The following is an 11323-nucleotide window of genomic DNA, read 5'->3' on the forward strand; positions in this document are numbered from 1 at the left end:
CCCTCCCTGCACAGCCCCGCATCCCGCTCGCGCTCCCCATCTCTAGAGCTGACCCCTTGCCCAGCCCTGCCCGAGGCCCCAGCTCAGAGCAACCTCCAGCCAAGCTGGGGCAAGGGGCAAGGTGACAGGGAGAGGAGGGGACGGCAGAGCTGTCCCCATCCCCACCCATCCCATAAACCAAACAACTGGCCCATTCCCAGTGGCGGCAGGGCCGGGGCTGCCCTGTGCTCTGCTCCCCCTGGCCCTGGCCCATGTCCCCCCAAGGCCCTGGAGCTCGCTGGGCAATGGGGGGCCATGGCTGGCACACGCACGGGGAGCGCAGGCACAGCTCAGTCCAGCTTGGCGAAGCCCCCGATGGTCACTTTACGCTCCTGCTTGTTGGCCACCAGCTCCTGGAGATGCAGGGCACCCCCTCCAATGAAGCAGAAGGCAGGGCAGACGGGCCCCGAGCAGTCCACGCCGCATTCCCAGAGCTCGCGGAAGGAGACGGCATCATAGAAGCTCACCTTGCCCTGCTCGTAGTCCAAGCAGATGCCGATGCGCGGAGGCAAGGGCACAGTGCAGCCGTTGGGGTCGCGAGAGGTGAGTGCCGACCCGTGCGAGAGCAAGATCTTGCCCATGCCGATGGTGAGGAAGGCATAGGGCGGGGGTGCCTCCACCGTCGTGTCCTCTGCCCCGCTGTCGTGGCCACTGTCGGGGTCATACCTGTGGCAGGGGCGTGGGTGAGTCCCAGCGCCAACGCGGGAGGGACAGGCTGGGGCTGCCCTATGCGTCCCAGAGCCAGCGCCTGGCGGGGAGGCAGGAACAGGCAGAGGACCCCCACTCCCACCAAGCCCCCGCTCACCTGGGGCTCACCACGTCCTGTGGCACCTGGAACCACTCCTGCAGCTTGCTCTCCAGCCCCACGCCCACCTTGACCAGGTAAGAGCTGGGGTCCACGCAGCAGGCCCAGTAGCTCTTGCCCTGCGTGATGGCCACGTCACCGATGACCAGGTCGATGGAGAGGTGGCAGCTGGTCATCAGGCGCTCGGCAGCAAAGAGCATGGGGATGCCGGGGACGCTGCGCACGGCGCGCTGGTCCTTGCTGATGGCCAGCCGGTCCCGGTTGAAGCCCCAGCGGTTGTCCAGGAAGAAGTTGAGGACTACAGGGAAGAGCAGAGGGTGAGAAGGATGGCACAAGCAGCCGGCCGGGTGCTCCGATCAGTGCTGCGAGCCCCCGGCGCTCCTCACCTGGGGCGGGCGGTGTGTGGAGGTAGATGTCCTCGCTGTACTCCCCGAAACCCGCCTTGTTGCAGCCCTTCACCCGGAGCACGTAGACGCTGTCGGTGTCCAGGTACTCCACCAGGGCGCTGGTGCCACGCACCTCCTCCCGCCGCTGCCACAGTTTCAGCCCCTTGGCCTTGGCGTCCGTCTTGCGGTACTCCACCGTGTAGTGCCAGGCGGGTGGCGAGTGCTGCGGCAGCCGCCAGCACAGGAAGATCTGGTCGTAGGCATAGGTGCGCTGCGTGTCGATGACGGGGGCCTCGGGTGCTGCGGGGAGAGGCACCGACGGGCATCAGGCAGCATCCCCCCCCCCGGCAGGCAGGGAGGCGGCCAGACGCAGGGAGGGGGCATTCCGGACGGACGCACGGACGCACAACCAGCAGGAGTCTAGGGGGATCTGACTGCGGAGACCGTGTGTAGGCACCAGAGGAGAGCAAGAGTCAGGGAGACAGAGGAGCTCGCTGCTGTGAGGCTCCAGGGACCAGACAGGCTGAGTGCAAGTCGAGGAGGGAGGAGAGAGAGAGAGAGAAAGAGAGAGGATGGAGGCAGCAGAAGAGGAGGGGAGGAGATGGGGATGGCAGGGTGGTGTGAAGATGCTGGTGGTGCAGTGGGAGCAGAGAGGCAGGGTGGGGAGGAGGGGTGGAGAGATGAGGGGATGGTGGGCAGAAATGGGGCAAGGAGGGGGGGCGGAAATGGGGCAGAAATGGGGCGAGGAGGGGGGGCAGAAATGGGGTGAGGAGGGGGGGCGGAAATGGGGCAGAAATGGGGCGAGGAGGGAGCAGGAGGGCAGGAGGAGCAGCAGCAGATGGAGGAGGGGCAGAGCCGCTGCCTGCCACTGCCAGCGGGCAGGACAGGGATGGAGGATGGCAGCGGAGTGGGACAGGGTGGGAGCGGGGATGGAGGGATGGGGCGGGAGCGGGGATGGAGGGATGGGACAGAGAGAGCGGGGCTGGCTCTGGGGCAGGGATGTGACTTGCCTCAGTTACTTCAGTGACGACTCAGCAGCGGCCGCAGCCTATAAACAAAGAGAGGTAGAAGCAGGTCTGAAAAGTGTTGCCAGCGGGTCCGGCAGGGCCACGCGGCTCCTGCCCTGTGGGGAAGCACCTGCCCTGCAGCGGGGCAGCCTCCGCTCTACTCACCCTCCGGCGCTCCTGCTGCCCTTACCTGGCACCACGGCCCTGCCTGTCCTGCCCCCTAGCCTGGCCACCCTGGCACAGGGCAGGGCAGGGGCAGGGATTGTTTTGGGGGCTGCTGGGGCGGGGGCCGTCCCTGACGGGGAGGGGGCACCGGCAGATCCGCGAGCACCCGCCCAGCGCTCTGCGGCCGTGGCTGAGCTCTGGCTCGAGGCGGGCAGGGAGCCGCTCTGCCCGCAGGGGCTGCACCTCCACACAGGGCACAGCCGGTGTCCGGTCCTGCTGCCTTTACCTCGGATGAAGGCCAGGTCGGTGAGCAGCTTCAGCTCCCTGCTGACGTCCAGCTGGAAGTGGCTGAAGGAGGCTGTGGCCGCAGGACGGAAGCTCTGCAGCGAGTCAGTGGCCCTGAGGATCCTGCAGCACGGGAGAGCAGGGACATCAGGGTGGCACACGGTGGCCACCTTGGCTCCGATCAGCCCCGCACCCCTGAGGGTCCCCCCAGCCCGGTACCTGTTGTGCAGCTGCTTGGCAGCCTGGACGAAGCAGGGGTGGTCGGTCTCCTTCAGCACCTCCTGGGCATAGCCCACCATGCCCGAGTTCTCCAGCATGGCCTGGTGCTCCTGGATCTGGCAGTGCAGGCTGGCCAGCCGCTCCTGCTGGCACTCCTCGATCGCCTGCAGCAGGGTCGCCCGCTTCTCCTCCAGCATGGCGCACAGCCCCTGGATCAGCTGCGACACCTCCTCCTTGGCCAGCGAGCCGTTCACCTGCCGAGCGCGGCAGGGTCAGCACACCGCGCGCCCTGGGGCGGAGAGGGGCCGGGCTGGCAGTGCCACCCCGCGCCTGGGGGCAGCTCAGGGACAGGCAGGCACCTCCCGCCCTCACCTCCGTGTGCTTCACCGTCTCCTCCAGCTCAGCGATCTGGGTCTGCACCGTGTCCTGGCTGCTCAAGATGTAGGCGAGGCTCTTTGTCAGCTTCTCCTGCAGAGGAGGAGATGAGGCAAGGTGCTGGCAACCCCCCCAACATGCACGTGCAACCCCCCCGCCCCGGGGCTCCGCCGGTGCCCCCGATTCCTCCCGGCGCGGCCACAGCCCTTACCCTGAGAGCCTGGTAGGCGCTGAGCACCGGGGTGATCTTGTGGCTGGTGTGAGTGCGGCGCACGCGGCAGAGCTGGCACACCAGCCGCTGGCAGGTCTTGCAGTAGTGAGTCACCTCCTCCTTGTGCTCCGGGCACATCAGCCCCTGCACGGGGCACGGGGGAGCTCAGCGGGGCTCCGTGCCTCCTGCCCCCCTCCCCAGGATCCCTCCCCCCAGCACCCACAAAATCCTGAGCCGGGGGCGGCCGTACCTTGGGGCGGAAGGTGAGGGTGGGGGGTGTGGGCTCGTGCTGGGCTTTCTGGGTGCCCCAGGGGTGGTAGAGCTTGAAGCACTCGTTGCAGAAGCTGGACTTGCACTCGGTGCAGCCCTTGGTGGCCTCCAGCTGCGGGGGCTTGCAGAACTGGCACATGATGGCGGCGCTGATGTTGATGGTCTGGCGGTAGCGCTCCACCACCCGCTCCAGCGTCAGGTTGCGGAAAAGGCTGCCCAGACCCCGCTCGCCCAGGTCCACGTCGCGCTGGCAGGCCGGGCAGGGGAAGCTGACAGTCTGGGGGTGCACGGTGCCCCGCTTGCGCCCCGGGTAGGTGCCAAAGCCTGCGGGAGGGAGGCAGCGGGGGCATCAGGGGCGGGGGGGACACAGCACCCCAGACCCCTCCACCTCGCGCAGGGGGAGCCCGCAGATGCCATCCCCGTCCCCCTGCGGCTGCCCCACCTGATTTCAGGAGGCGGTCGAGGCGGTCGGGCTTGGGGACGGCCCGGCGCCCCAGGCGGGGGCTGCGGGTGGAGGGGGGTGGCGGCAGGCGAGGAGGGCTCGGAGGTGGGGTCGCAGCAGAGGTAGCCGTGCTGCAGCAGCACCTCGCTGGCGCAGACGTGGCAGACATTGTGTGCGCAGGGCAGGGCCAGCGGCTGCTTGTACATCTCCTTGCACACCGGGCAGACCAGCTCCCGCTCCATGTTCTTCATGCTGGTCTGGGGAGAGAGGGGGGGAGCGTCACCTGCCAGCGGGGGCACGGCGGGCACTGGGGTTGGGGTCAGGACCAGCACCAGGACCAGCAGCAGGCCTTGGGACCAGGATCAGGCCCACAGCCTACAGCAGGACCAGGACAAGGACCAGCACTGGGACCAGCACCTGGATGGGGATGGGGACCAGGGCTGGGATTGGGATGAGGACTGGGGCTGGGGTCAGCGCTGGGGCCAGGACCAGGATCAGGCCTTGGGACCAGGATCAAGCCCGCAGCCTACAGCAGGACCAGGACAAGGACCAGCACTGGGACCAGCATCTGGATGGGGAAGGGGACCAGGGCTGGGATCATGATGGGGACTGGGGCTAGGGCCAGCACCTGGGCCAGGATCAGGACTGGCACTGGGACGAGAGCCAGGACCAGCACCAAATTTGTGATCAGGCCGGGGACCAGTGCCAGGGCCAGACGGGATGAGGACCAGGATCAGGCCTGGGAGCAGCAGTATGGTCAGGATCAAGACCACCACTAGCACCAGCACCAGGATGGGGACCAGAACTGGGACTAGGATGGGGATTGGGGGTGGGTCCAGCACCAGGACCAGGATTGGGACCAGCACTGGGACTAGAGCCAGGACCAGCACCAAGTCCATGACCAGGCCTGGCACCAGCACAAGGGCCAGGGCCAGCATCGGGACCAGCACCAGGCCTGGGAGCAGCAGCACCACCAGGATGGGGATCAGGGCTGGGATTGGGATGGAGATTGGAGCTGGGGCCAGCACCAGGGCCAGGATGGAGACCAGGGCTGGGGCCAGGATGAGGACCAGCATCAGGCCTGGGAGCAGCAGCATGGACAGGATCAAGGCCAGGATGGTGACCAGGACTGGGGCCAGTGACAGGGGCAGGATCGGGACTGACACTGGGACCAGCACTGGGATGGGGACCAGAGCTGGGACCAGGATGGGGACTGGGGCCAGCACCTGGGCCAGGATGGGGACCGGCACTGGGACCAGCGCCAGGACCAGCACCTGGGCAAGGACCAGGATGGGCACCAGGGCCGGGGCCCAGCCCCCACGCCCCGGGGTGTGCCAGCAGCTCCCGGTGCTCCGGGCCCCGGCTGTGGCACCGACGGGGGGAGGGCCGGTGCCGGCCTTCCCCTGCGATGGCCGCGCGGGGGGTCGGGGCGCGGGTCCGCGGCCCGCCCGGCGCTCAAGGGCACCCTCGCCGCCCCGCCCGCACCCGCCGCCGGGCCCCGCCGCGTTGCCATGGCGACACCGGGCCTGGGGGGAGCCCGACCCGGCCCGGCCGCCCCGCCGTGCCCCCCCACCCCGCCGCCGCCGCCGCTCACGCTGATGCGGACGAGCGCGTCCATGATGGAGGTGAAGGTCTGCAGGTCCTCGCCCTCGGCCATGGCTCCGCGCCCGCTCCCGGCGCCGGTCCCCGCGGCGGCGGCAGCAGCGGCGGCCGCGGACGCCCCGGTCTGTTGCAGGGAGCGGCGGAGCCGGGGGGAGGGCGGGGGGCGGTGGCGCGCATGCTCAGCGGGACCCTCCCCGGCGGCGGCGGCGGCGGCGGGGGGGGCGGCGGGGGCCAGGGGGGCGGCACCGGGAGGGTCCCGCCGCGCCCCCGGGCACCCCCCGCCGGGTCCGTGCGAACGGCAGCGCGGGGAGCGGTGCCCGGGCTGGACCCCGGGCGGGCTGAGCGTAAGCGCTAGGAGAGGGACCGGAGCCGGTACTGGAGCTCCCGGGGTTCCCGCGCCGCCCCCCCACCCGGCCCCGGCCCCGGGGCCGCCCGCCGCGCCCCTCCCCGCCGTCGGGGGGCGCGCGAGACAGCGGGGAGCGCCGCGCCAAGCCCGGCCGCCAGGGGGCGCCCCAACCCGTCGGAGCGCTGCGCCCCCGGGGCGGGCGGGGCCGCCGCGCATGCGCACTGACACCACCCCGCGTCCCGCCGGCCTGGCCGCAGTGCGCCTGCGCGGGCGCGCCGCACCGGCACGGGACGGGGACGGGGACGGGGGCGACGCCGCGGGGCACCATGGGTAACGGGGGCGGGGGGGCGGTACCGGGTGGCCAAGGCGGCCCTGGCATCTAACGGGGGGCGGCCGCGGTGGGTCCGGGGGCTGTGGGGTGGGCTTAGGGGGAGACAGCGGTCAAGGGCTGTGGGATGGGTCCAGGCCCGGGGGGCGCTCGGGGCCTGCAGGGTGGGCCTGGAGCTGGCCCCGGGGAGAGGCCCGGGCCCGGGGGCTGCGGTGTGGGTCCGGGTCCGGGCCCGGGCCCAGGGGGAGACCGGGGTCGGGGGCTGCGGGGTGGGCCCGGGCCCAGGGGGCGCGCCGAGCCTGCGGGGTGGGCCTGGACCCGGACCTTGATCCGGGGAGGGTCCCGGGCCTGGGGGCTGTGGGGTGGGTCTGGGGTGAAGCCACAGCCCAGCAGTGCCCCTCACTGTGCCAGCGGGGGTCCCAGTGGCCTTGCTGAGGCGGCCCTGCGACCCCAGCTGTAGGCACGGGTACCTCCCTGGCGCTCTCCTCGCTGCTCTCGCTGCTGCTCTTCGCTGGGATGCAGATGTACAGCCGGCAGCTGGCCTCTACCGAGTGGCTGACCATCCAGGGCGGGCTGCTGGGCTCCGCGCTCTTTGTCTGCTCCCTCACCGTATCCTTTAGGGTAGCAGGGAGTGGGGCCAGGGGTGCAGTGCACTGTTCTGTCCCTTAACCCTCTAGCCAGGCCTTCAACAACCTGGAGAACCTCGTCTTTGGCAAGGGCTTCCAGGCCAAGATATTCCCTGAGAGTAAGCACTGCAGAAGGGCGCGGGTGTGTGTGCCATCAGCTGAAGGCAGCAGGTGTGCCAGCCTGCGGCAGGGCTGGGTCTGCGATGGGCCTGCGGTGGGGCCCTGCTCTGTCAGTGGGACTGAAGGGTCCCAGCCCTGCCCTGGAGGAAGGGTCCACCCTGGCAGTTCCCCTGAGCTTTTATGTTGTGCTGCATTGCTGCGGCCCTGGGCCCTGCTGCTCAGAGGCTGATGTGTTGGGGCAGCGTGGCTGCATCTTTTATCTCTTCCTGGTTTTTCCCTGCAGTCCTCACCTGCCTCTTGCTGGCTCTCTTTGCCTCTGGCCTCATTCACCGAGTCTGTGTGACCACCTGGTAAGTCCAGAGCCTGCCCCAGAGGGTAGGGAGCAGCAGTTGCACTGCTCTGGCTGCTGCTGGGGACCCTGATGGCTTGTGCTTGCTGTGGGGAGGGAAACAGAGCACCAGGCAGGGCCAAGGCTGGCTGGGGACCCCCAGGGTGGCCAGTGTTAGAAACCACAGCGCAGTGGGATCAAGGGGGAAAAGGGGTTGGTTTGACCCCAGCGTACTCCTGTCTGTCAGCAGCTGAGTAGCCTCTCCTTTTCCTTCCTTGCAGCCTCATCTTCTCCATGATTGGGCTCTACTACATCAACAAGATCTCTTCCACGCTCTACCAGTCCACAGTGCCTGTTGCTGCTCCCGCCAAAGCTGTTGGCAAAGGCAGGAAGAGGAATTGATGTCCTGCTGCCCCTTCTGTGGGGCAGCCCCCTCCCCACCAGGCTGGACTGTGGCTCTCAGCTGCCCAATAAAGCCATTTCTTTATAACTTTTTGTCCGCAGCTGTCGCAGGTTTGGTTCCTCTCAGCCTGGTTTCCTCACACCGCTGTGTTCCAGCATGGCTGAGAGTGCTCCTGCTCACTCGTCTGAGCTGCAGCGGAGCCTGGGGTGGCTTCCCCACCTCACTGGTGCCCGGGGGAGCTCGGTGCAGGCCAGCGGAGCACAGCCAGGGCAGGGAAGCAGCTGCCGACCCCCCCTGCCGCTTTGCAGGGAAAATGTGCTGACAGCGTCTCGTCTGCCTGGACCTGCAAGGGAGGAAAATCCCAGCAGAGCCGGGCGGGTCAGAGCAGGCTCTGATGCCACAGGGGCTTGGCCCGGCTGGAGTGAGCTGGTGGGGGCCTGGGGGGTCCCCGTGGCTCGGGGCTCCAGTGAGTGATGGGGAGGGGGAGCTGTGGCAGGAGGGGCAAGCACTGGCCCCAGCTGGCCCCCGGGCCCCCGTCCTGGTGCAGCCCAGTTTGTCCGTGCCTTCCCCAGGACAGGCAGGGGGCAACGGCCAGGCACCGGGGCTGCACCAGGCAGGGGCAGCCGTGGGAAGGGCCCAGGCCCCGCGAGCCGTGGGAGGGCCGGCAGGGCCTGCTCCCACGCCGGGTCCCCGCCACCCGCCAAGGCCGGACGCGGAGGAAACCAGATGCTTCCTGCGCCCGGCTGCCGCCGCCAGAGCCCGGCGCTTCCTGCGGCACGGGGGCCAGCCTTGGCCCGGGGCTGCCGCCGCCCCGCCGCCAGGGGGAGCCCCGCCGCCTCCCACTGCGCCTGCGTGGGGCGACGTGGCACTGCCTGGCACTACAGCTCCCGGCGGCCCCCGCGCTGCGGCGCGCTGCACTGACGTCATCGCCGCGCCGGGGCTGAGCGGGTGCGGGGCGCGAGAGCCATTCAGGTGGGGGCGGGGGCCGGTACCTGGGGCCGGGGCAGCCCTTCAGCTGGCTCAGGAGGGCTCCGAGGGGTCCGGGGCAGGTGGGCGAAGGCCCGGTGGGATTCGGGGCGGGTTCCGTACAGGAGGCCCCGGCTGGGCCCGGCCCGGCTGGGGCGGGGGGCTCGGGGCGGGCGCGACCCGGTCCCGTCTCACGGCCGCTCTCTCCGCAGGCCGCCATGACCAAGCTGGGCCAGTGGCTGTGTGGACTCGCCCTGCTGGGCTCGGCCTGGGCCGCGCTGGCGCTGGCGCCGCCGGGGCTGCGGCTGCCCGCCCCGTGCCGGCAGGCCCTGCTGCCCCTGCCTGTCTACCTGCTGGTGGCCTTTGGCTGCTACTCCTTGGCTACCGTGGGCTACCGCCTGGCCACCTTCAACGACTGCGAGGAGGCGGCCGCTGAGCTGCAGGAGCACATCAGCGCGGCGCGGGCTGACCTGCGGCGGCGAGGGCTGCGCTTCTGACCCAATAAAGCTGAGGGACCGTGGCTGCTGCCATGTTTGGTGCTCCCGGGGGGGGGGGGGCGGGGGGCCCGGGCTGGGGCTCCCCTGGGCGGTGCTGCTCGGGTTGGGGGCCGCAGGCAGCCAGAGACCTCGGGACACCACCCCAAGCCACACTCGTGGGGAATCAGTCATCTCCCCAGCATGAGACTGGTGCTTGGGAAGCTCCACACAAGGGAGGGGTCTCCACACAGGCCCGGGTCCCCTCTCAGCACTCCCCCCAGCCTGCAGGGAGCCCCCCCCCCCCCCCCAGCCCAGCCTGGCCTCTCCCTCTCCAGGCTTCTTGGAGCTTGGCTGTAGAGGCAGGGATGCGAGGTGGCGAGGGCAGGATTGGGCCTTGCCCCGAAGGCCTGCGGCGCTGGGTAGCACTGTGGGCAGAGCACATTCCCGGTTGCCCTTCAGATGTGGTTCACCCCGTCAGGTGGGAGCTGGAGAAAACTCATCTCGGTCTCGCTGGCCGGTTTCCAGGGGAGGGAGGAGAGAGGCTGGCTGGGTGGAGCAGGCAGCGCAGCCTTTAAAATGCAGAGTGCCCAGAGCCTGTGGTCTCCCCCAGCCTGCTGGGGTGGCTCAGCCCACGCCGGGGGGCTGCTCCCCGCTCCTGCCGGCGCAGCGGCTGCAGCTGCCACTCCTCTGCCCTCACCTTCGTGGGCAGTGGCAGGCAGACACGCCGCAGCACCGGGACGGGCGCCCTGCAGCGCAGGCGTCCCAGCTGTGGGCAGGAGGGGCTCTGTCCGGGGGTGCCCCTCTGTCCTGGGGGGCCCCAGACCCACGCTGCCGGCCCGGCTGGAAGAGCTGCGCGGCTGATGGTGACACATGCTAGGGCCTGCCTTCCTGGCAGCCTCCCCGGCTTCTTCGCATACCAGCCAAAGGACTTTCTTGTTTTTAATTATCGGCTGCGCATCCTTCTGCAAAAAGGAGCAGTTGGTATCATGAGGGAGGACTCAGGCTAATTAGCAGGAGCAACTAATTAGCTGTTTCCTGAGCAACAATGGCAGCTCAGAGCAGGGTGGGCAGCTCCCGTGGTCTCACTTGTGCACGGCTGTTTGTGAGGTGGCACCACACTGGATTCGACGAAATGCTGCCTTTCTGGGGCAGGGACCGCAGCCTGGGCACAGGGCAAGGGCAACCAGCCCTGTGTGGGCTACTCACAGCCCTCTGCAGGCTACTCGGGACCATCCAGGGGCTACTCATAGCCCTCCAGCAGCTCGGTAGGCAGTAGCAAGGCAGCAGCTTCTCCCTGCATGGAGACATGCCTGCTGCAAGCGCTTGCATCCCTGGGGGATGCTCCGCTCACCTCTGGCCTCGCGCACGGGGCCACATCGTGGCCACTCCCGCCAGCCGCTTGCGGCACATGCCAGCCGGAGTGACCGGTCGGCAGCCAAGTTTCTGCCCGGTGCGTCAGCGGAGAAAGCTGCCCTTTCCCCAGGCAGTCGGTCCTTCAGCAGCACCGTCACCCAGGCTGGGAGCTGCATCCCACTGCTGGGGGGCTCCTCACCACTGGGAAACGCGGGTGCTGCGGTGGGGGGGGGGCGAGCGTGGGCCCGGGGCGAGTCCCTGCGGCAGAGACACCTGCAAGCGCAGCCAGTGCAGGTAAGGGGAGCTCCAGCTCCGCGGGCCGTGGCAGCAAGATGGAGCATGCCAGGCAAGCCCGGCAGCCACGCCAGCTCGGGCTGCGTGCCGCAGCGCAGCGGGAGCTCGCCTTCCCCCTCCAGCCACCGCTCTCACCCCAGCCCCGTTCCTGCCGCTCGCCTCCCTATTGATTTTTCCCAGGCCGCGTTGCAAGGTGTAAACGAGCGTCTGAGCCGTAGCACAGGCTCTGCCAAAGTCCTCGTCACCGCTTCCTTAATCCGGCCTGCGTCATCCAGGC

At 69.5% G+C, this 11323-nt stretch overlaps 3 protein-coding genes across 3 annotated transcripts; 2 read left to right on the top strand and 1 right to left on the bottom strand.

Annotated features, from left to right (window-relative positions):
* Window positions 1–5931, bottom strand: TRIM46 (tripartite motif containing 46). The gene is given in 11 exon segments (XM_055792339.1): window positions 1–705; window positions 845–1142; window positions 1231–1530; window positions 2689–2810; window positions 2907–3160; window positions 3279–3374; window positions 3493–3636; window positions 3743–4086; window positions 4205–4280; window positions 4282–4461; window positions 5799–5931. Coding segments are annotated over 11 exon segments (2253 nt in total). The 5' UTR covers window positions 5862–5931; the 3' UTR covers window positions 1–329.
* A 239-nt stretch (window positions 5932–6170) lies between these two features.
* On the top strand, window positions 6171–8044 carry KRTCAP2 (keratinocyte associated protein 2). The gene is made up of 5 exons (XM_055792338.1): window positions 6171–6482; window positions 6935–7089; window positions 7162–7225; window positions 7510–7576; window positions 7836–8044. Exons 1-5 carry the CDS (start codon window positions 6479–6481, stop codon window positions 7954–7956), a joined length of 411 nt encoding a protein of 136 aa, XP_055648313.1. The 5' UTR covers window positions 6171–6478; the 3' UTR covers window positions 7957–8044.
* A 736-nt stretch (window positions 8045–8780) lies between these two features.
* Window positions 8781–9443, top strand: DPM3 (dolichyl-phosphate mannosyltransferase subunit 3, regulatory). The gene is made up of 2 exons (XM_055792337.1): window positions 8781–8929; window positions 9136–9443. Exon 2 carries the CDS (start codon window positions 9142–9144, stop codon window positions 9418–9420), a length of 279 nt encoding a protein of 92 aa, XP_055648312.1. The 5' UTR covers window positions 8781–8929; window positions 9136–9141; the 3' UTR covers window positions 9421–9443.
* Window positions 9444–11323: the final 1880 nt, after the last annotated feature.

Source organism: Falco peregrinus, chromosome 19 (genome assembly GCF_023634155.1).
Source record: "Falco peregrinus isolate bFalPer1 chromosome 19, bFalPer1.pri, whole genome shotgun sequence".
NCBI classification, from domain to species: domain Eukaryota; kingdom Metazoa; phylum Chordata; class Aves; order Falconiformes; family Falconidae; genus Falco; species Falco peregrinus.